The sequence below is a fragment of the Pleurotus ostreatus genome, assembly GCF_014466165.1.
Source record: "Pleurotus ostreatus strain PC9 chromosome Unknown scaffold_1, whole genome shotgun sequence".
Lineage (NCBI taxonomy): Eukaryota > Fungi > Basidiomycota > Agaricomycetes > Agaricales > Pleurotaceae > Pleurotus > Pleurotus ostreatus.
The window spans coordinates 2,448,759-2,471,112 of record NW_023503156.1 but is presented as its reverse complement, the minus strand read 5'-3'; the positions used below and the strand labels follow the sequence as shown (position 1 = coordinate 2,471,112).

At 50.2% G+C, this 22,354-nt stretch overlaps 8 protein-coding genes across 8 annotated transcripts; 5 read left to right on the top strand and 3 right to left on the bottom strand.

The window, feature by feature from the left end:
• Positions 1-51: 51 nt before the first annotated feature.
• Positions 52-338, bottom strand: PC9H_000868 (uncharacterized protein; the record flags this gene model as incomplete). Its single annotated transcript, XM_036770521.1, has 2 exons — positions 52-228; positions 282-338. 2 exons carry the CDS (start codon positions 336-338, stop codon positions 52-54), a joined length of 234 nt encoding a protein of 77 aa, XP_036636366.1.
• Positions 339-607: 269 nt separating this feature from the next.
• Positions 608-5,317, top strand: PC9H_000867 (uncharacterized protein; the record flags this gene model as incomplete). The annotated part of the gene is made up of 15 exons (XM_036770520.1): positions 608-767; positions 821-1,218; positions 1,270-1,658; positions 1,703-1,820; positions 1,871-2,717; positions 2,768-2,954; positions 3,004-3,133; positions 3,192-3,289; positions 3,342-3,761; positions 3,812-4,066; positions 4,120-4,397; positions 4,451-4,502; positions 4,556-4,742; positions 4,796-5,012; positions 5,064-5,317. 15 exons carry the CDS (start codon positions 608-610, stop codon positions 5,315-5,317), a joined length of 3,990 nt encoding a protein of 1,329 aa, XP_036636365.1.
• Positions 5,318-5,478: 161 nt separating this feature from the next.
• Positions 5,479-6,041, bottom strand: VPS55 (Vacuolar protein sorting-associated protein 55; the record flags this gene model as incomplete). Its single annotated transcript, XM_036770519.1, has 4 exons — positions 5,479-5,545; positions 5,603-5,816; positions 5,880-5,972; positions 6,023-6,041. 4 exons carry the CDS (start codon positions 6,039-6,041, stop codon positions 5,479-5,481), a joined length of 393 nt encoding a protein of 130 aa, XP_036636364.1.
• Positions 6,042-6,630: 589 nt separating this feature from the next.
• On the top strand, positions 6,631-8,615 carry PC9H_000865 (uncharacterized protein; the record flags this gene model as incomplete). The annotated part of the gene is made up of 4 exons (XM_036770518.1): positions 6,631-6,634; positions 6,676-7,384; positions 7,442-8,183; positions 8,241-8,615. The coding sequence occupies 4 exons, from the start codon at positions 6,631-6,633 to the stop codon at positions 8,613-8,615; spliced, it is 1,830 nt and encodes a 609-aa protein (XP_036636363.1).
• Positions 8,616-8,658: 43 nt separating this feature from the next.
• Positions 8,659-12,438, bottom strand: CIN8 (kinesin motor protein cin8; the record flags this gene model as incomplete). Its single annotated transcript, XM_036770517.1, has 6 exons — positions 8,659-9,219; positions 9,278-9,495; positions 9,659-10,531; positions 10,582-11,219; positions 11,268-11,912; positions 11,966-12,438. 6 exons carry the CDS (start codon positions 12,436-12,438, stop codon positions 8,659-8,661), a joined length of 3,408 nt encoding a protein of 1,135 aa, XP_036636362.1.
• Positions 12,439-12,566: 128 nt separating this feature from the next.
• Positions 12,567-12,992, top strand: PC9H_000863 (uncharacterized protein; the record flags this gene model as incomplete). Its single annotated transcript, XM_036770516.1, has 3 exons — positions 12,567-12,627; positions 12,676-12,801; positions 12,850-12,992. 3 exons carry the CDS (start codon positions 12,567-12,569, stop codon positions 12,990-12,992), a joined length of 330 nt encoding a protein of 109 aa, XP_036636361.1.
• A 216-nt stretch (positions 12,993-13,208) lies between these two features.
• PC9H_000862 (uncharacterized protein) lies at positions 13,209-17,262 on the top strand (the record flags this gene model as incomplete). Its single annotated transcript, XM_036770515.1, has 17 exons — positions 13,209-13,235; positions 13,269-13,501; positions 13,565-13,575; positions 13,632-13,705; positions 13,757-13,913; positions 13,967-14,110; positions 14,174-14,403; positions 14,454-15,113; positions 15,170-15,418; positions 15,482-15,734; positions 15,784-15,848; positions 15,910-16,059; positions 16,127-16,288; positions 16,363-16,503; positions 16,552-16,738; positions 16,800-16,960; positions 17,104-17,262. The coding sequence occupies 17 exons, from the start codon at positions 13,209-13,211 to the stop codon at positions 17,260-17,262; spliced, it is 3,063 nt and encodes a 1,020-aa protein (XP_036636360.1).
• A 1,287-nt stretch (positions 17,263-18,549) lies between these two features.
• On the top strand, positions 18,550-21,695 carry PUF3 (mRNA binding protein puf3; the record flags this gene model as incomplete). The annotated part of the gene is made up of 13 exons (XM_036770514.1): positions 18,550-18,642; positions 18,698-18,802; positions 18,857-19,039; positions 19,105-19,182; positions 19,222-19,941; positions 20,000-20,287; positions 20,345-20,506; positions 20,565-20,684; positions 20,740-20,835; positions 20,888-21,094; positions 21,147-21,384; positions 21,440-21,568; positions 21,622-21,695. The coding sequence occupies 13 exons, from the start codon at positions 18,550-18,552 to the stop codon at positions 21,693-21,695; spliced, it is 2,493 nt and encodes an 830-aa protein (XP_036636359.1).
• Between the last annotated feature and the right edge of the window lie 659 nt (positions 21,696-22,354).

Here is a 22,354-nt window from a genome sequence, read left to right as displayed (position 1 = left end):
GCAAAGGAATAAATACGATTCAATAAGGGGGAACCACAGGCGAATGCACTATCAAGCACTTCGTAGCTTAGCTTTGTGGGCCTTGATGCGGTTTTCTTTGACGATGGTTGCTCCCAAGAAGAAGCCGATGCCTGAGAGTCCGACCACAAGTAAAAAGGCTGGTATACGAACGGCCCACTCCCTGGCAGGGAAGAAGTTGTGTACAGGGCTATCCGAGTCCAAGAATGGCTGGAAATGGGCAGATTAACGCATGCAGTCCGGATACAGTGTTTGAGACGCACCAGCAGTATTGCCCAAGTGGTGTAATATGTGAAGACGAAGGCAGCTGCCAGCAGCATGAGTCCTCCTAAAGCCTTGTCGCTCGTTCCCTACCAAGATTCTGAGTTCATGCCACAATCAAATCCAAAGACCACTCACCATATTTCAGCAAGTGAGATGGTCGAAAGCAGGTTACGTGTCAGTCAGACGCGTCGCGCGAACTTTGATTTAGTTAAGCGCCCATAGTACTGTACTGCGATTCGACACTGCACCGTCCCTCCTCTTCCTCTTGAACCACAGCGTAGATCGCCGACGCATTTGAGGTCCTCAACGCTGAAAGTCACTGTCTATGGAAAATCATGCATTTGCATCCCTAGCGCATATCCGAATCCTTCTCGTTCCCGTGGGGTCCATCCCGAGACCAGTCTTCGAAAAGTATGCTGCAGAAATTCGAACTTTCGAGCAGATTAGGCTCGCTGAGCTCACGACTACCAATAAGGATGAGCGAGGTATGTTGCATATGGTATCCTGTGGCGGCACCGTCTGAAATGCCCATCTCTAGCTAGATTCATGCCCAACCCGCTTTCGACTGGACACCTTCATCTGAGCTTCCCTTCACATCCGCCACCGCAGTCACAACTTCCATTGTCCCTCTTCCGAATATCCCACTTCCCGCTCGGTGTCATAGGCATCTCATCATGCTCTGAGGCTGATGACATCTCAAACTTAGCCCAGCAATTCAACACTTTAGTGTCAGATCTGTTCCCTTCGGGTGGTATCCACCCAATGGCGAAGAGTTGCCTCATTTTCGAAAGCCCTGGGAGTGCTGTTCCTCTCACCCTCGGTGAAAGCAGCCCAGGCGTAGTCGTCATTCCGAATATGATGGGGAATAAGAAGGGATACATAGGTACTTTGCTAGAAAACCTTTGTTCTCAGATTTTAGGAGAGTTTGGCGTTTTGGTTAGTCCTTCAACCAAAGAGACTCTATTATTGCTCATCTCAAGTGAGCAGGTACAAACCCTTGAAAGTCCACTTGGTAATGAGTACTTGAACGCGTCGCTGATGCCCACGCTCCCACCTCGTTCGGAGTTTCTGCCGTTTATTGATGGATTGAAACCGGATTCACGACCATCCATCCCCTCGTATGACAGCCAACCAGAAATATCCAAATCAGGGTTTACTCTTGGGGCTGCACCATTAAAGCGCAACAGCTCCGCTGCGACGACGCACACTCAGGCGAGTCCATCCCACAGACAGTCTCAGTTCGGCCCTCCGGCTGCGTCCAAAAAGCGTGCTAGCGGTATAGGTGTTGCATCTTCACATGGCCGCCTCTTCAAAGTCCTTGGGGATCTATTTCTTCTGGCTGGTCGGACGGAGGATGCAACAGTGTGGTATGTTACGTGATTTTACCAGCTGTTGCGACGCGTCAATTGTACCCTGGCAGGTATTCGGAGGCCATACTTCTCTTCAAGCTTCCCCAAGACACCGCGTGGCACGCATCGGCTCTAGAAGGAATGGCCACTATCCCTGTGCTTGATGCATGGGCAGCTGGTAACGGACTCGTTTGTTGTTTCTGATTTCTTCGCGGATGCAATTTGATCATACGCCACAGAATACCTCGACAGCCCCAAGCAAAGAACCGTGGAGCGACACAACGGAAAGACTAACTCAGGCTGCCGCATTATATAGCAAAGCCCCTGCCTCGGACGCAGGTCATGACTACGGCACTCTCTCGTATCTCTATTGTTGCTGCATACTTCGACACGCCACTCTCTTGTTTGCAATCTGGTCTGCGAAAGGTTGGGGCGTCCTCGCTTTCACTACCTTGATCCAGCCTGGCCCTACTCCCTATCTCCCTCCAACTCTTTCTGCGGGCGCGAAAAATAGCACCGTCACCCTGGAGCGACTAGAAATTCTTTCAGGAGTATCGCGAGCAGCCATCTCCAATACACTAGCTCCCGTGCATGGTCCATGGCTTCTCCACCTCGGCGCTCGAGAGAGGATATCTGTCCTAGAAACAACGGCTGGGATTTACTCCTGCTTGGGCTACAGACGGAAAGAAGTATACGTTCTACGCGAGGTCCTCGGGTGCATATTGGATCTAATTGTGTGTGGGAGAGAAGAGGATGGCGCATTCAGATCCGCATTACCTTCGATTCACAGCAAGGACGATGGGATAGGTAATGTGAGCATGAGGATATCAGAGAGCGTCGCGGGCAACACAGGCATTCTTAGTCTTCTCAAATATGTATGTAGTGTGCTGGGCATCAATCTCGAAGCCGTCCGCCTCTCTGGCAGCGAAGATGGGGAAGCACAAGTGGAAGGGGAAGATTCTAAACCGACGTCAAGCCAGGCTTACGACGAGGACATTGCGGAGGACCTTCAGGAACCATTCGGGTTGCCCGAGCTCCAAGTTGGAGTCATGCGCGAAGCAATTGCTGTCGCTGAAGCTTTACCTGGTCTGTAATATATTCGCCCTCGCCGCCATGATTCTTATGAGTTTCCGAAGACCATATTTCCGTCGCGCAGTTCGCGTTCTCCGCTCTGAAGACATTGCAAGCCATTCTTAGTCCCGGTGATCAATATCATCTGTACTCTACCGCCTCTCGAGCAATCACAACGGCCCAGCGTCGGGGCGACCCTCTTACACTTGAATTTTGGTCTGGAAGACCTGTAATTAGCATCACAATATCACCGTGAGTGATTAAACAGACACATGCATTAAGTGTGCTCACGATCCTTCAGTCTCCCACTCATCCGCGTCCCAGTGGAGAAGCCCATATCTGCATTGTCAACTCGAGCCCAATCTGCCAACGCTATCATAACAGGAAGCAAAGACCCGTTCTTGTACAACCCACGAAGGGGAGTCGAGCAAGTATGATGATTTCCCTCATTTCCTCACGAGCCTATTGAAGGGCTAAGTGTTGGTCTAGGGGCAAACGTTAGTGGTGCAGCACGAAGAACTCGAGTTTATAATTGTTTTGCAGAATCCGTATGTATTCGATCTTGAGCTTCAGTCTGTAGTGCTTAGGTGAGGACTTACGTCTTTCAACAACTCTCCTACTAATACTGATAACCCCCAGCACTTCAGGGGTGCCCTTCGAGACGCAACCAACTCGCGTCGTTATTCCAGCTGCAGCCTTTCACCAAGTTGTCCTTACCGGAAAGCCCCTCGAGACTGGTAGTCTCACCATCCGGGGTTGCATAGTACAGGCGCCTGGCGGCGCTCCCCGCGAATTCATATTACCACTAGCGACCGAGGCGGAGGAAGTCAGACTGTCGCAGAAACGCAGCGTCATTGTGTGCGAAACGGAACGTGCGAAGTACTCTGGTCTCGATGCTAGACCTTGGGAGAAGCTACATAGGAGGCACCAAAGCAAGCCCCAAACCTCTGAGACCGTCTTCAAATTCCTCGAGTGTAAAGTCGTTCAAGAACAACCTTTGCTCCGGATACGAAGGACGTCAGTGACGCACGGCGCCATAATGCTTTACGAGGGCGAAAAGTAGGTATCCGCTAGTTCTCCGCTTGCCTTCTGCTGACCAGTCGACGTAGGTCTTCCCTCCGGATGACGTTGGAGAATGTATCATCTCTTCCCGTGGATTTCCTGCGCCTGGCATTTGAGGACTCTACAATGACGGCTGCGCAACAAGCGCTCACTGAAGGGGAAATGTCGATATTCGAGACCTATGAAACCGAGTACGAACTTCTCCACAATCCTCTTTTCACTTGGTCAAGCAAGTCGACTATCAACATTAAACCGAACAAAAAGCACGTCCTAGCCGTCGATTGCTTTGGTAAAGGCGGATGGTATGTATGCTCCTCTCAACAGCTGCGCTTTAGCTGATGCAGCAGCTATTTAGTACATATGGCACTATCCATATATCCTATGGCTGTATACATCGCTCGGCACTTGATGTGCCTGACCCACCAAAGGTATTCCATACGCGGCAGATATCGTACCCGATTATGGTTACGGTATACCAAATGCTGGATTGCTACAACATGGATATCTTGCCGTACCATTCTTCATATCGAACACCTGGATCCTCGGGGGACGCTGGATGGTGTTTGTTCTCCGTGGATGTGCGGAACACCTACGGCGTGCCGTTCGAGGTGACTTTTGAACGATCACAAGAGGGTAAGTATTCGACATCCTTCCGGCCTCCAAACACAGGCCTGACTTGCGCATAGACACCGATCCCGAGTCGACCACTACTATCATTTCACCAGGCTCCACTGCGAGGTACCCCTCATACAGATATCTAGAAAATACTCGTTCGCTGACTTGAGCTTCAGGATCGTACTACCGTTGAAGAAGATGTTCCTCTCGCAAGAACATGTTTCTCGCGAGATCCCTACTCTTTCTGACAGGCAGTTCATCGTCTCGAAGTCGAAGTTATCTTCAGAAGAAGAGTCGATGAACCGGGCGTTGTTCTGGCACCGTGAAGAGCTATTCAAGTGCGTGCAAGGACGATGGCGGGAGGTACGTATTCCTCGTTCGCCTAAGGGAGCAGGCAGTTGAGCGAATTTGTGTAGGCCTCTGGGACGCGGCATGGTACCCTTTCGCTAAGGAAGCAACGGATATCACTGCACATGTTGGATACACTACGAATGCAGAAGGCGACCGTTCAACTGTCCATCATTCATCGCACGGAAGACGGCGATGAGCGGCAAGTTCGGTATCAAGACAACGTCTTCTATCCCCCAATTCACGAGTTCGTGTACCTCCAAGGAAAAGTCACCTCCCTCTCGCGTATGTCTTTTATCTTCGACGACTTTCTGTCCCTGACTGACGGTCGACTAGCCACACCGGAAATCTTCGTGCTGGACTTCGACCTGCATCCCTTCCAGCATGTCATTTACGAAGGAGTACTCACTTCCGTACCAATTGGCAAGCTGAAGCAAGGAGATTCCCGGGAAGTCTTGCTGCCCATTTGCTTTCTGTGTTCTGGAAGGTTTGACATCCGAGCGCAAGTCGGGATGATCGACAGTGGCACGTCTGAAAGGGGAGTAAGCTACGGTTCACTTACTGCGATTCTCGGCAAGCCGGATTCTTGAAGCCATGTATGTAATACACAAATATCACAGTAATGATTAGATTTGGGTCTTCGTATTGCTACACGTCCGCGCTGTATTCCCGGACAGAGGCAAGCTGTGACTGTACAGGGAACCGAATGGGGTTGATCGCAATGAGACATGGTATTCTACATCGTGGGGGATTAGTCGTAGTCCGACTCTTCTTGCTTGAACGCAGCTGAATATGCTAGGATAGTTCCATATACAAGTCTGGGAGTGAAGGGAGTTAGACTAGGACAAGCTTCTACCGAAGCTGTTGCAACGCACCCTCCGCCAAGAATTGACATTGCACAAGCCGCTGGCCGGATGACTTCTGAGTGTGCCAATACAATGGGAAGCGCGAAGCCGGTTACGACGATCATGGAGGTTATGAAGCGGCCGAGGTCGACTGGTCCCGCGCTATCGTAGTGTCCCGAGAAGTCGTCTGCGCCGCAGTGCGAGAAGAGGGCATTTGGAAGGGGAGCAAGAACGAATATGAGTGCTTTGGGGGTATTGTTCTTCAATTCAATGTATTCCTTGGTCAGATGAGCAGTTGTCCACGCACCGACGAGTAAGGGCAGCCAGTTGTGCCATAAGGCGCACGACAGGATGATCATCAAGAAACCGACGGCGAGGACGAAGGAAAGAAGAATGACCGCTGCAAGGGATCGCTTTGTATTTGAAATCCAAGAGCTGGAGCTCACTCACTTTTGAGACCAGCTGCCATGGCTGCGAGGATGAGGTTGGTGACTGATGTGGTTGAAGCGTGAAGGTGGGTATGAGCGCTTATTCTCATTTCAGAATGCCATTCGTTCAATGCGGGGTGAGTAGCACAGTCCCGCCTCTCGAAATATTATCGTTGACAAAATCAGTGGTACGACAGCACAGGTGCGCCCCTTGGTCCTCGGGGTGGGTGCGCCAGACGCGACACGGACTGCCAATTTATTCATCCCGACCATCCGGAGTGGCCAAAAGCGCCAGAATGTAGGGTACGTGCATTCTTGAATTCCATATCGAAGAAGACGCTGAACGTGCCTCTGAACGTGCCCCCTCAGAAGCGACCAAATGCTGCCCTAAAAGACTTGGAAAGTAGGGGAGGAAGCTCTCATCGTGCGTACCACTTCACCAGCCACCCCTTTCTTCCGTTCACATTGACTTTGGCAGAGACGCCTAGCTCAAGGTCACCACCGCGAAAGCCAAGGGGCGCACCAGTTTCACCTAGAGCCATGCGGTCGGGTAGAGATGACCAGAGCTCTGGTTTCGATGTATCTAGTTGGGGAAACCCTTCAAGTGGGAGGAACAACATACCACAGGCCATGGGTGGGTCTTTGTCCCCAGTTATCTGACGAGTGGGCTAATAGGACTACTAGCGACTTTGCGCAACTTCACTGGCGGCTGGAAGGATCTTACCTCGACTAGCAACCCTGTAGGTCATTCTGGAAGTAATGACTGGGCGGCCGGTGGAGACTGGGGATCCGGCGGGGGTTGGGGATCTCCCAAGGCTACTACATCTAGTTGGGCATCTAGTAGCGGAGGGTGGGGTTCTGCTGCGCCTAGTTGGGGCTCCAGTGACACTTCTTATGCTCCTGACAAGAAGGAAACGTCCACATCCAGTGGGGGAGCAGCCTCTGATGCCCCCACGACGCGATGGCCAGACACAGCTAAAGAACCGAATCGTCCACAATCGCGCCCGCAACAACCCCAAGCGCCGGCTTCTTCTCCTTCACGATCAGACATGAAACCACAACTTTCTCCCCGCTCTCACAGATTGGACAAAATTGACACCAATCTCTCGGCCGATGTACATTTTTCAAGGCGGAATTCACGTCCTTCACCAACGTCCTCCGTTCCATCCGCCGTTGACAGGAAGGCGACGGATCCTTTGCGCCCTATACGCGCACTTCCAAATAGGAACAAGGCGACTTCTAGTCGCCAAAGCTCGGTCTCGCGAACTGAATCATCTACCAGACGCTCAATTCCTGATTCCTCCCTTACCTCCCAACTCGATGAGGCCGAAGTATCGAAATTGCTGAGCGGCCCTACAACGGAATTGACCAGAACCATCATTAAGTGCGTGTTCCTCAACGACGGGCACATATCTGAATGCTAACATTTATTTCATTGCAGACTGATGATAGAAGCAGTATATCTGAAAATACAGCTTGACAAGGCCCAACATCTCTATCGCGAACTCCATCGTAATCTGGAATCACCTCAATATGCACGCGTAAACAACCTTGGCCGCACCAAATTCAACAAGATGTTGCAGGAGTACTCCGACTCGATTCATCGACAGAAGCAGCTCCTGGCTGGCACTCTACGGAATCTCAGTCGCCTGCCAGATTTAGCCGGGTTGGGCGACGCGGACTCTGCTGTAGAGGAGTCGGCGTTGTTCACATACGCGGAAGAACTGAAAGGATGGATGGAGCAGACGAGGATATACGTTCTTGCGTTGAAGAAAAACATGGTTGCTCAGATGCAGGAGATACCAGAAGCAACACCTGCCCCGGAGGTTGACCCTCCGCCAGACGAGGAGGTTTCCGCGCCCACTACGCCTACCACCGAACTTCTGAGATCTACTGATGCAGCGGAAAGCAAATTCGAAGATCTTCTACCAGGGTTTGACTCAGTGAAAATTGAGTCGCTTGCGGTCACCAGACATCTCGATACGATGATCAATTCGAAATTAGCAGAAGACACGCAAGGGGTGAGGATTCAAGAGTTGGTGGACGCGGCGGCGCAGATGGAAGCCGAGTTCAACAAGGTGACAGATGTAGCGGCCGACTTATTTACGAAGCAAGGAGACCAAAAGGTCCGCCTACGCATGCTGGAGGGTAATGTGCTCGTTGTGCAGCAGAAACGCCTGAACGTCAGTTTGCCTCCTTCATACGACTTGTCTGAGATGTTACTAACTGGTTGTCATCAGAACGCTAGGCGAGCCGCCAAAGTTGAACAAACACATGTGGAACAGACCCAGCTTTTGGATGAATTGTTGGACAAAGTTCGAGACCTGCACATAAAGGAGGAGACAACGTCTGCACTACCTTCTGAACCCCAGCTGCCTCTTACCAAGGAGCAGATGGAAGAGTGCGTCGATACTATTGTCGATCGCTTCATGGAAGACTTGCGACCAAGACTTGCCGACACTAAAGCCCGCCATCTGCGCCAAATCCACGACTCAGCAAGCTCAATCACGAATACCGTTTGGTTGCATCTCGAACCCTTCGCAAAGGCAGTCAAAAGCCTCGCCATCAAGGGTAGTCCGGTGAACAGTCCTCAAGAGTCAATTGCCACAGAATAGTAGGGTAATACACAAAGAATACATATGATGATAAAGTAGCACGTTATCGCCGTCTTCTTGATCTAGTAGCTATATTTGATGTTCTTGAAGTGATCAATGTACCAGTTGGGGGTACATTCTGTTTGGGTGCTGCGATTGCCTTGTCGCGAATTAGGGGCAACGGTTCAGGGGGGCTGGAAGTGCTGCTGGAAGGCAATGATGACACAGATGATGAGAGCGAAGGTATCGCAGAAGATGGCCCGGGTGTACCCTCCGGGTCAGGTACACCGAAATCAGTTAGCCTAACGGTTGGTTCTGAGTTTTCAATCTCGTCGTCTAGTGGTTCGTCGGCATCCTCTGGAATAGGCAAATGTCGCGCGACGAAGGTGTCGCTGGATGCCTCGGGAGTCGCATGCTTTCGCCACGAGGATAGAATCTCTGAGCGGCTCTTCGTCAGATCCCAGCTGTCATCGTACACCCATTTGCGTTTTCTTGGAGTGCTTCCAGTGGGTGTATCCTCGCGACTACCTTCTTGGATTAGAGCGACGATGGCCTTCTGTTGCGAAGAGAACTGTGAAGCCGCTGCACTGTGGAACGCGAGGACACTGTCGTCAAGGACCGAGAGCTAAATCGACGATGAGTTGCACGTCGCGGGACGACAAAGACAGACAGACGATGCTCACATTAGTGGACATTTGGCCGAGCATACTTCCAAGACCCCTCGAAGTAGAAGCAAGTCCGCTTTGTAATGTTTTGAACGTTGACTGCACTTCGGTACCCATGGCGGCAGTGCTGTCGAGTCTAGCCCTCTTTACGCGGGAGTATTGCTCGAAGCCTGAGAAGTACATTAATAAGAGGAAAACGATCAAAGTTGGTACAACATACCTTCCGAGCATTCGCCCTGTAGCTCTCTCATCTGCTTCTGGAACCCAGATGCCAATGAGTCGGTAGATGACTGCACAAAACCTTTGAGCTTCGATAGGTTTGTTCCGAAAGTCGCTGTAGTCTCTGTGATGGTCTGCGAGGAGTTCGTCAAGTACATCCCAATGTGATCACTTTGATACTTGCCTTCAATGTTCCGCTCCGTACTTGTTGACCTTCAGCTGCCAACGAACGTAGACTCCCGCCAAGTGAATTCCCTCTGCGGTCCATCGAAGTAATGACGGCGTGTGTTCCAGTACCAAATGCCTCCATTGCTTCGCTTGTCACCCCATTCCCCTCAATTGCTTTCGACACGATTGATTGCGTAATAGTTTGTCGCTTCGATATGAAGTCGGATAACATTGAGGAGAAAAGTTGAACGAGCTCTTCTTTCGCTTGCTGCGTCTGGGCTTGCTCTTTCTTGAGCATCTGCCCAAGCATTGCGTTTTGTGTCTGGAGACGAGAACACTCGGCCTTGATCGTTTGGTTCGTGAGATCAGTGAGCTCGGACAGATTGGTACGTTCCGCGGAAACGTATTCTTGTGCTTCATGTACCACAGTGTCGAAGAGAGTACCAAGAGTTTGGACCGTCATTTCCAGCTGGGAAAAACAAGCTATGCCCTTCGCTTGGACTTCACCGCAAATATCTTCGCAGTTCCTATGGAATTCTTCCGTCGCTCCGTCTATATGCGTTTTGAAAGTCTCGTTAGCATGTGTCAGGGAGTGCTGGATGTTGCGGATAACATCCCCTTCGGCGGAATCCTTGGCTCGAATGCTGGCGAGAACGTTGTGGAGCTGACCGAGTTGTTTATCGATCCGAGCGGAATAAGAGGACAGAAGTTCGAGTTCACGGTTTTCTAGTTGCCCTGCGTCAGTCTGAAGTTGGGAGATACGTTGAGTCGACGATGATATAAAGTTCTTCAGCTGGTCGGATAATGCATTGGATGCCGATGCTATCAATTGTCCGTGACTAGTGACGGCCTTGGTGTTGGACTTGAGTACGCTGGTCTTGCGGTCTAACGTTTGGTTAAGTAGGTGTATTCGAGCCAGCAGAGCGTTATCTTACCCAATTTGTCAAACAACCCTCCAACGTCAGAAACAGTTTGCTGAACGACATCTTTCAGGCCATGGGCAACTTGATCAAGAGTACCTTCGGTGGCTTGAAAAGCTTCTCTGACGACAACTTCCTCCTCCAGTGCCACTTTCACGACCTTGAGCTCCCCTTCTTTCACCTGTAGTACTTGCTCAGTACCATGCAGCTTCGCCCGGGTCTTCTTGAGCTCCTCATCTCGTCGCATTAATAAGGCGATGCTTTGCTCAAACTCCTCCCTGACTGCTCGTAGTTGCGCTTCCACGACCTCTACCTGCTTCAACGCTTCTTCTCGCTCCGTCCGAGTCATCTCCTGCTCCTTCGACATCTCTTCCCAGGTTTCTTCGCTAAAGAAGATGCCGTTCTTCTCTCGGGCGGCCAGGAGGTCTGCTTTGAGTCGCTCTATTTCCGCAACATATTCTTTCAAGAGTGAGTTGCGAGTCATCCTTTGGTTGACTTCTGGTTTATTGCGGATGGATTTGGCGCGCAAAGCATAATCCAATGTAGAAAGTGTTTCTTCCATGTTGGAACGGGCTGGTGAGATTGTAGCGATGATGCAGGTCTTCGTTCTACCACCTAATGAATCTTGTAGAAGTCGCGTAAGCTTCGATTCGCTACATCGCCATGTAAGCAGGATAAACTGAGGAGCAATCGAGACATACCGGTAAGGCACATGAGATGAACGGTCAACAAGCGCATTTATGACGCGACCGAGGGTCAGCAAGCTCTGATTAATCATTCCCGCTTCTCTTGCCCGTTTATTCTCAGCGCCGGAACGACCAATATTCTCCGATCCAGCCAAGTCCACCAAGTTAAGCTTCCCAACTTTGAGAAGATCGTCGCCCATGCTGGAAGTTTCTTTTATATGCACTGTGACAGAGAACACCGAGTGTGAACGGGATGAGTGGTCGTTGAATTTGGTGGCAGCAATTTGGCGACGCTGACTGCCTTTGGTAAGAAGAGCTAGGGCATCTTTGGAGTCTTTGACGCTGATCTCCTCTAAGCCCTGTATGACTACTCCGCGCTTGGACGCATCATCGAATATTTTAAGGCCAATATCGTTGGGAGTCTTCGAGTTCGAGGCTACTCCCATGGTCTGGGACGATCCTGCGGAGGGTGGTGGTTCGTTGGCAAGTAGGTCTCGGAGTTCTTCGTTATACAGTTCTATGTAGGATATCTTGACGCTGTAGTCAGCGGTTGATGTTTCGAGTTGATGGAACAGTCGAAACAACACGCGAGGTATCATGCCTGCGTGCGCAGATGGGTTGCCCATGGGTGTAGGTGTTAGGTCGCCTTGCATGGTATATCTAATAAAGCTCAGTCAAACGCGCAACCGGATTCCGAGACCATTGAACCTCACGTCTTTCCTGTCCCCGTTTGACCATAAGCGAATAGAGTACAATTGTAGCCCATCAAAACCTCTTCGAGCATGGGGCTGACGACTTCATGATATATCAGAGCTTGATCTGCTTCTGGTCCGAAGACAACATCGAACGGATACGTTCGCAGCGGTGGAAGGGTGACAACCCCTAGACTTGATATTGGTGCGGACGTCTCGATGGACACGTCTTTGCTCTTTGCTCCGGACGAGCTCACGATTATGGGGGAGTTATCCTGGACCTCGCGCTCTGATCGACGCCTGCATCGCACGACAACTTGAATATTGGTTTCTGAATCCTCGTTCCGTTGGCCCAATCTTGAACCTGAAGCTTCCAAACCATCATCCGGGGGTGAAGGCCGCGACGCGGGTTTCGCCAATGCTGAACGCGATCTCTGAATTGGCTGCGGTGGGGGTTTTGTTGAGCGAGATGAGGGAGGGCGTCTTGTGGCCATGATGGTATAACGGAGAAATGGTCACAAGAAAGGAAAGGCGTCACATCAACTTTGGACGCGTTTGGTCATGTGACTCACTATCTCTTGCCTCCTTCCTCCTCGTGTGCTCCTCTTGCTGGTACCCGGTCATGGGCAAGCGTAAGAAATCTTCTCGCAAACCAGCGCCTTCTAGGCAGAAGGATCCATTAGGTGGGTATTTTGTTCCCCCCCTTGAATGCTACTGATAAATCTTGTTAGATACAACATTTACCTGCCTGTTCTGCCACCATGACAAGGCTGTTACTGTTCGGATAGACAAAAAAGAGGGCGTTGCACAGCTCGTCTGCAAAGTTTGCGATCAGAGATATCAGAGCAAAACCCACCGTATGTCTCTTGCCTGCCCATGAATTCGTTGACTGATTTCGTTGTTAGACTTGACAGAGCCCATAGACATTTACTCTCAGTGGATTGATGCTGCAGATGCTGCGCAAAGGGAAGGGGGAAGCTCTAGGAGGCCTGCCGCGTCTTCAAGCAGACCAGCTCCCGCTGTTTCGTATGGAAGTGATGAGGAGTAGTGCAGAATCTTCTTCTGTAGCATTATATGTAGTAGTTAAGCGCCCAAATACTTGACTCAGCGCTTGACATGCATTGGAATCATGATGCTTTTAGATAATTGAGTGTTTCGCTTGCTTTAGAATTCCTCCTTCCCTTTCCCTTTCCCTCTTTCACACATTTACTACCCAGCTTTCTCGCCAGATATAGTGTTACTTCACACTTAGATTGCGCCAAGTATGGCCAGCCCGACCAATATCAAGGTTGTGTGTCGGTGAGTCGCCTTGCATCGTGTTCAGAGAATAGAGCTTCTCGCTCACCCAAAGTCCGTAAACTCAAGATTTCGACCAGTCAACGCGATCGAAGCTCGCGAAGGTGGCGAAATTGTCGTGTCCTTTGATGACAACCTACAAACGGTGCAGATGCGCTCCGCGCAGCTGGCCACTGGCCCCGAGAGGGATGGATTCACCTTTGATAGAGTCTTTCCTATGGGGACTCAGCAACACGAAGTCTTTGATTATGGCGTGAAAGAGTGCGTACTCACTCTGCTTTGATGTCGAAGCTGTACGACTAACCGTGCTATCCTCCTCTGCAGTATCGTCAAAGGTTAGCTTGACAACATCACGTAGAGTCGTGTTAACGGGATCCCACCGCGCGTGTAGATGTCATGGACGGTTACAACGGCACCGTCTTTGCCTATGGTCAGACAGGTAGTGGAAAGACGTTCACGATGATGGTACGCGGCCTCCCCATCTGAGCCGCGTTTCTCTGACGAAGCTTCTCAAAGGGCGCGGACATCGACTCTACCGAGCTCAAGGGTATAATACCGCGAATAACGGAACAGATATTTCAATCGATTGTCGAAAGCGATCCCCATCTCGAATATCTAGTCAAGGTGTCATACATGGAGATTTACCTAGAGCGAATCAGAGACCTTTTATGCCGTGAGCACTTCGTTACATAACGCCAGTAGCTTGTGATGATCTCTTTCAAATAGCCCAGAACGATAACCTGCAGGTGCACGAGGAGAAGTCCAAGGGCGTGTATGTCAAGAACCTGTCTGACTACTACGTGAGTAGCGCAAGGGAGGTGTATGAAATTATGAGGACGGGTGGACAAGCTAGAGTGGTTTCTTCGACAAGTTAGTGCCCGCACTCTTGCTTCTCATACCCGCTAACGTAGATCTCGCGCTTGCTTTCCCTAGATATGAACGCAGAATCCTCTCGATCTCACTCAATATTCCTGATCACAATACAGCAGCGTAATACCGAATCTGGGACGATGAAGACGGGGAACCTCTACCTTGTAGATCTGGCTGGTTCAGAGAAGGTTGGTAAAACGGGGGCCTCAGGGCAGACGCTAGAAGAGGCGAAGAAGATCAATAAATCATTATCCGCTCTCGGTATGGTCATCAATGCGTTAACGGATGGAAAGGTAGTGTTCAATAGTGGAAACTGTTGTATATATTTACTAACCTTCATTAGGCGAAACACATTCCCTACCGTGACTCGAAACTTACCCGTATCCTGCAAGAGTCCCTGGGAGGTAACTCTCGTACAACTTTGATCATCAATTGTTCCCCGTCGTCGTATAACGAAGCCGAAACCCTTTCAACTCTTCGGTTCGGTATTCGCGCTAAATCCATCAAGAATTCCGCCCGCGTCAATGCCGAACTCTCACCAGCCGAACTCAAGAACCTACTCACCAAAGCCAACGTTGCAAACACTTCGTTCCAAAAGTACATTGCTGCTTTGGAAGCCGAAGTCGCTATCTGGCGCGCTGGTGGTGTTGTCGACCAAAGTGAATGGGCTGCTCCAGGGAAAGCAAATGCTGCGGGCGCGCTGAAGAAGTCGGCGCCGTCATCAACGTCATCCACATCCTTATCGACGCCTCGTAGTCAGACACCCGTCAACCCTGTCATTGAAGGGCTGGCGAAGAGTGATCTTAACTTGGATAGTCGACCGCAAACACCCACCGTTGTTGGTCTAGATAAGGATGAACGTGAAGAGTTCTTGAAGCGAGAAAACGAGCTCAGCGACTCGCTTGCCGAGAAGGAGAGCGCCCTTGTGGCAGCCGAGAAGATTGTCAAGGAGCTGAGGGAAGAACTCGCCTTCTTGAAAGAGCAAGAGGCCGCCGTTAGCAAGGTAACTCCTGTTGCCCGCCGTATCTACCTCAGCCGCTGACCTTTGTCGGTCAACAGGAAAACAAAGCTATGTCTAGTCAGCTTAACGAGATCCGTCTTCAAATGGAACGGCTGGATTATGACGCTAAAGAGGGTGTAATCACCATCGACATCCTTAAAGAGCAGAATCAAGATGCCAAGAACGAGCTTGAGGAGTTGAGGAAACAAATATCAGAGCTCAGAACTGCGCAGAAGGACGCCTCAACGGAGGACAAGGAGAAGAAGAAACAAGAGAAGATGGCCATGATGATGGCTAAATTCGATTCGGTCAGTCTTTCCGTTATTTCTATCGCTAACTCCTTACCAATACCCTACGGATGTATCTAGCAGGGCGGATTTTCAGAGAAGGAGGAGCAGCTACGAGCTCTCCTCGCCAAGCTGGATAACATTGACTCTGGAGAGACCCTCACAGCCGAGGATCTCACCGCGGTGCGAAGGCAACTCGCCGAGGGTCAGAGCTTGATGAGAGAAACTGTCGATAGGCTGAGGCAGAGCCAGGAGGAGAATGAAATCATCACTCGAAGGAGGGATGAGCTGGAAGGTAGGGTTATGACCCTTGAGACTGAGTATGAGGAATTACTTGGTACGCAGAGAGTTAAGCATCGCTTCGCCCGTGCTGATTATCTATACAGAGAAGACAATTCTTGACGAAGAGACGAGCAACGTTGACGTCGCTGAATCAGTGGCTGACCTCAAGGTCTCTAATCTCCATCGTAACGAAATATCTAATTTATATTTATTCGCCCTTTCCCGCACAGAACAAACTGGAAGCTCAATATGCTGCGAAGCGTGATGCCCACCAGATGGAGGTGACCGACCTTAAGGCCCAACTTGAAATGAGGGTCAATGAAATACGAAGCTTGAATGCCAGCATAGAAAGCCTGAAGAGTGTCAACGAAGAGCTCAAGGTAAGCACCCCACTTTTTGGCTAGTCACATTTTGATAACCTTTGCTGTTCACTATCTCCGAATTCAGCGCGCGTTCGCTGTTACATCCGCTGGAATTGAAGGCGGTAAGAACCTTGCAGAGAGTGCCCAAGATCTAGAGCGAACGCGCAAGGCTATCAATGTACAACTTGCCGAGTTCGATGGAGTCAAGAAGTCTTTGATGAGAGACCTGCAGAACCGCTGTGAGAAAGTAAGACGCCGCTCTCTCGAGTTCACCACTCTTATACATTACTCACAATACTAACCGTGGCTTAATTTCATCAGGTTGTGGAACTTGAGATACAGCTTGACGAGATCAAAGAGCAATACAACAATGTGATCCGTAACAGCAACAGTAAAGCGCAACAGAAAAAGATGGCATTCTTAGAGCGCAATCTTGAGCAACTTACCCTTGTGCAGAAACAGGTGCGCAGCATACCGATTCCATGTTATCCTACGCTCACACTATCACAGCTTGTCGATCAGAATTCCGCGCTGAAGAAGGAGGCGGGTATCGCAGAACGTAAACTACTTGCGCGCAACGAACGTATACAAAACCTCGAGTCATTGTTGCAAGATGCGGATCGACGACTTTCCATTCAGAATCAACGGTTCGAACAGCAGCTTGACGCTGTCAAACAGAGGTTAGAGCAGGCCCGGGGTACGTTCGCTTGTTCTTTCTGGTTGCGATTCACACTGAATGGTATCATATTATCCTATAGCCGCAAAGGCATCGACGGCCTCGCCGCTAGGATTCGGCCGAATCCAGAAACCACTTCGTGGCGGCGGAGGGGCTGCTCCTGGCAGTATTCCAGTGCCGATCACTGGCGGAGGCGGGTCGGCAAACCCATTGGCCCGGCTGCAGACTGAAGAATCCGGGTATGTCAATCTCGTATCAATACCTCAGGTTAGTCTACTAATGTGAAAAAAATCTTTCTTCCCGGCAATCATACAGTTCTGGTGAGTTGAGGTTCTCCTTCATCATGTAATTGTCGCTTGGCTGATTGATATCTTCGTATGTAACAGCGAAACGGGCTTCTTGGTTCTTCAATTCTCGATAAAGTCCGAACCATTTCACCCTCTGTTAGATGTGTCTGGCTGAACCCTGACTTGTTTCCGTCACATTCATGGCTAGCCTATTTTCTAGTGCTTTATCAATATACCCTCGCATCATTTCCGCCATAATACTCACCCTAATGCAACGCCTTCCGTATGACGATCTAAACACACCATGTACATATGCATAAAGGAAAGCATATAGTGTACGTCCTGAAACAGCTTAACCGAGGACTTAGCAGCGGGAGTCTGGAGTAAGCCCGGTTACCGATATGAAGCCTAAGATTTGCTGAGATCCTCTGCCCATCACCATGCGTCCTTGGGGCGAGCTTGAATCTATGTAAATTGTCTGCTTGCCGGCGCAAGTACTCGGCGCACCGTCCCGGTAAGTGTGTTGGGCGACGGGAATTACGTTGAAGCACAGCGGACAGTGTGACATGATTTTAGGCCAAGATTGGGAAGTTGATCAGAGATGTCCCTACGAAAAAAGTGCTCGCACCACCGACATATTTGATTCCGCCCACCAGCTGGCGGGGCTGGACGGAGATTGGACTCCCTAGCCATGTTAAGCTCCGCGTCGAAGCGGAACCGAAAGGGCTGTGAACTCCGACCAGGGACAGGAATGATTACATCATTTGATGCGCCCTTAAAATGTGAAGAAGGCCGAGAAGCAGTCAACATTCCGAAGAACACGTCGACGGCAAGAAGCCCGTTTGAGTGGTTCAATGGTGGTTCACAACCTTCTCAGCGTAAGCGCATACCCCGGTCGCCGTCTAAATGACAAACAAGGACCAAATGTGTCGCCGAGCTTAGAATCTGCCACAGATCCTGAGGTAAGTCCTTTGCCACTGCACCCTTAATGGTTGCGAACGGAGGTATTATTAAAATATTATCTTTTCCCAATCAATTCACCTCAGGGCCCGACGCGCGTAACCTAACGGAACCAAATCCCCGGCGTTGGTTTTTTTTCGAAGAAAATATCAAAATTCCCTGCTTACCCTTTCTGGCTCTCCCCTGATCTCCTCCAACGCGACGGCGGCGCGTTAGCTCGTGACCGCTCACTTCCCCACGAACGGGCAGCTTGAGTGAGCTTGAGTGTCCTACTGCTTTCACTTCGGACCATATCAGTGTTCGCTGTAGTCTCCCATCTCTAGCGCCTCGTCGTCGCGCCTCAAGCCCCCTCCATACTCAAGTTGGTCTTTTGTGTTCCACAAACGTCCATTTGTGGCTCTGTGGCTTAACTATCGCTCCCAGCGTACGTCCCTTTCGTCTCAGCTCGTTGGGCTAGTCTACTTATATATATATATTCTTGCAGTACATTACTGCCATCTCTTTAATTGAACCCATCCCCGCAGTCACTACTGTATTCCAGCGCGGCGCGGCTTAACTTCGCTTTCCTCTTGCCTACTTCTACCAATGTCTGCGCACAATCCTAGTGACACAGCACGCAAGCCATCTGGCTCTTCTAGCCATTCCGGCGTTCGGTCGGGTACCAGTTCACCAAGTATTGTGCGCCATCTTGGTCTATAGCAATAGGTTGTCCGAGTCTTATTTCTTTGTGTAGGCTCAGCCTCAACGGAAGTTGACACCGACTGCTGCGAGTAATATGTTGGGCGTTGCTATGAGTGGCTCGTCAAACGCTATGAAAGGCTTGAATTCTGGCTGGCAGGTTCGTGCATTCAGTCCTTTTCCCCCAGAATCGGCTTCATTCATGGCGATATAGGTTTGGCCCTCGAAGAGAAACGCTTCTGTTTCTTCGGCTGCCAGCATCTCTGAGCTTGCTTCATCGCAAGGTGAAGGTGCCTTCCGCTCTGCCATCAACGAGAACTGGACCACACCAAGGTCTTCAAGCGCTACGTGGGATGATGCAAACGCTAGCCCTCAGCGGAAGGAATACTCGAATATCGTAAGTTATTATATCTTCTGGCATGGATCATGGAGAGCACATAGACTTGACTATCCATCCTTCAGGATTCGTTGAATCTCCACCACCCAAGGCAACGACAGGCAAATGTGACCACCGCGGCGACCTTTTCTGGAAATAGAAGTGTATGTCATGGTCACTCAAAATTTTAACTCAGTATTCAGTTTGGCTGTCAGGGCGACCGATCTGCCACAGGGTCTAAGAGCGGCCAATTCGCTCAGTATGAAGTTGGTCTTAGCAAAGATACTACCAACCAACAACAGCGATACACAACCTCAGGGTCTCCTCCCCATTCCTTCCCTACCGTACCTTATGCGACGACGAGTAGCATCCAAAATGGCCCCGGTTCTGGTTATGAACCTTTACCACAGCAGTCAATGCCTTCTGCTGACGATCTTGCAATGGCCTTTCGCGGGATGGCCGTAGAGGATGATGTGCATAGCCGGCAACAAGGCAGTTCCTCGCAGCCACTTTCTTCGAGTCCTGGGAACAGAGGGCCCAGTCACCAGACGCGACCACCGTATGGTTCATTTCCTCAGGCAGACTACGCATATTATGGCAATCCATCGATACCACGGGAGGCATACGTGGATTATCCTCTGGGCTTCGATGCCTACCGGACTCAAGTTGACCCTACTGCCATGTACCTGTCACCGGCGATGAGCAGCGCAACGGCTTCCACGGTCTACCCCGGCGCAGTCCCTCAGCATCCTATGCCCGATCATCGGCAGACTACCAACGTCTTCTATGATTACTCTGGCGCACCAAGGCCGACCTCCCAGTATTATTATGCCCCAGCTACCATGGTGTACTCCCCTACTTCGCCGATGAACCACCAAGCAGCCCCAAATCCTGTTATGGGTGCTTCCAAGAAGCGGGATCAGGTATTTCTCACTGCGTTGTGCAATCATTTTTACCTCTTACCTCTTAATATTCTCGCAGTATAGCGGACATCAACAGTTGGCACCTCAGAACATGATGTATGGGGCCATGCGATCGTCGCCGTCACCTATACAGCAGTCCTTTGGTGCTGTCATGGATTACGGGGGAATGCAAATGCCAGTCGTGTCCCCAGGCGGGCCAGTGTATATGCCTCAGGCTATGCAATACTACCCAACGGGGCATATTCGTGTCACGCGTCCCGGAGATGAAGGCCAGGGTGTCTTGGGCCTCCGCAGTGCCCGACTTGAAGAGTTCCGGGCCAACAGGTCGAGGAAATGGGACATCAAGGTGTGTCATGATGTGAATGTCATCGATCACCAACGTTGAGCTTGGTATTTCTCATAGGATATCTTCGGCTTCGTGGTGGAATTCAGCGGTGATCAGCATGGGTCGCGTTTCATACAACAGCGGCTCGAGACGGCCACCGCCGAAGAGAAGCAACGCGTATTCGACGAGATAACGCCAGGACATATAATAGGCCTCGTTTCTGACGTGTTTGGTAATTATGTGAGTATTGATTTCTTTCATGATTTTCGTTATTATTTATTAATCATCCGAATGACAGGTTATCCAAAAATTATTAGAGCACGGTACTCCTGCTCAGCGCACAATAATTGTCAATGCTATGGAAGGTCACATTCTTACACTATCGCTTCATATGTATGGCTGTCGCGTTGTTCAACGGGTATGTCTTCTGTGTTCTTCCTATACGGCAGGTTATCTAACGACTACTCGCTTAGGCTGTCGAGTACATAACGCCCGAACAGCAAACGGGACTGCTGAAGGAGATAGAACCACATGTTCTCCGATGCGTCAAGGATGCTAATGGTAATCATGTAAGTCAACCCGTTGATTGCCTCTCTACTTGGCCTAACACATTTGTTGCAGGTTATTCAGAAGATAATTGAGCGTGTCGCTCCCGAGCGACTGGTATTCGTGGACGTTTTCCGTGGGGCAGTATTCGAGCTCTCGACACACGCGTACGGTTGCCGAGTACTTCAACGATGCCTTGAGCACCTCCCACATACGCTCACCCACCCGATTATCGAGGAATTACACAAGTACACAATCAACTTAATGCAGGATCAGTTCGGGGTAAGATCTGCGCTTGGTCGCCGTGTCTTCCCAGACTAACAAATTTTTGCAGAATTATGTTATCCAATTTGTTTTGGAGCATGGTCAACCCCAGGATAGAGCACTTGTTGTCAACAAGCTTCGTGGACAGCTACTCCACATGGCTCGACACAAATTTGCATCGAACGTTGTGGAAAAGGCATTGGTTTGCGCGCCCACGGAAAGTCGCCGCACCCTTATCGAAGAGATTCTGACTGTGCAGTCTGATGGAAGCAATCCTGTCGTTGTCATGATGAAGGATCAGTTTGGGAGTAAGTTTTCAAGGCGTCCTTTCTCCTTAGGAACTGTCGCTCATGAATGTTTCAGACTATGTTCTTCAGCGAGCGATGACCGTGGCTGAAGGAGATCAGCGCGAAGAACTGTTCAATGCCGTCAAGCCGCAGCTCGCGACTATGCGTCGAGTGTCAAATGCTTATAATAAGCACCTTCTCGCCAGTGAGTGTGTTGTGTGAGAGCTCTTGTCACTATCGCTGATCCCCGTTTCCTAGTTGAACGGCTGCTTGAAAAGTATCACGGTCCATTAATTTCTGAGCCCGCCCCACCTACTACCTCCTCGTCATAAGGTTCTTACGACCTCTTAATCCGTCTCATGGACCTTAGTCCTTATTTCGCCTCGCTAGCATATCTCTACACGTTATCTTCGCACGTCCCCCTTTCCACTACCATCCATACATAAACTATTCGGACTCGTAATGCTTTCAGCTTGCTTTGTGTCCATTTGTCCTCCGGGTACTATCACTGCTTTCTAAGTTTTACCTTGCGCATCTTCGAACTGTCCATATGGAATACACTCCTTCCCCCCGTCACTTCGCTAGTATATACGGTCGTTTATATGAGTTCCCGATTACGATAGTACCTTAATAGTTGTTTCGCGCTGGACCGTCTGTCATCGACCTTACATACAGCCTATATACCAGCGTTAATGGTTACCCAAGAACACCAATTGATATTATTCGTGCACTTCTGACTGGTTGAAGTTAGTGAGCTGTAGATTCGTTGCCGATACCGTCACCAATGGGCACTTATGGTATTCCTCCGCGGATTAGGCTGTCCCAAGCAGCTAATAACGGTTGTATTTCCATGATACTGTGAGGCCAATCCCAAGGCAAGATTTTGCAGTACTTTGATAAATCACTCCACTATTTTTCATTTTGAGCCTTTGTGGGAAAATCGAACATGTCCTGACGTGGTAAGGGAAACATCCTCGGTCATTCTCCACTA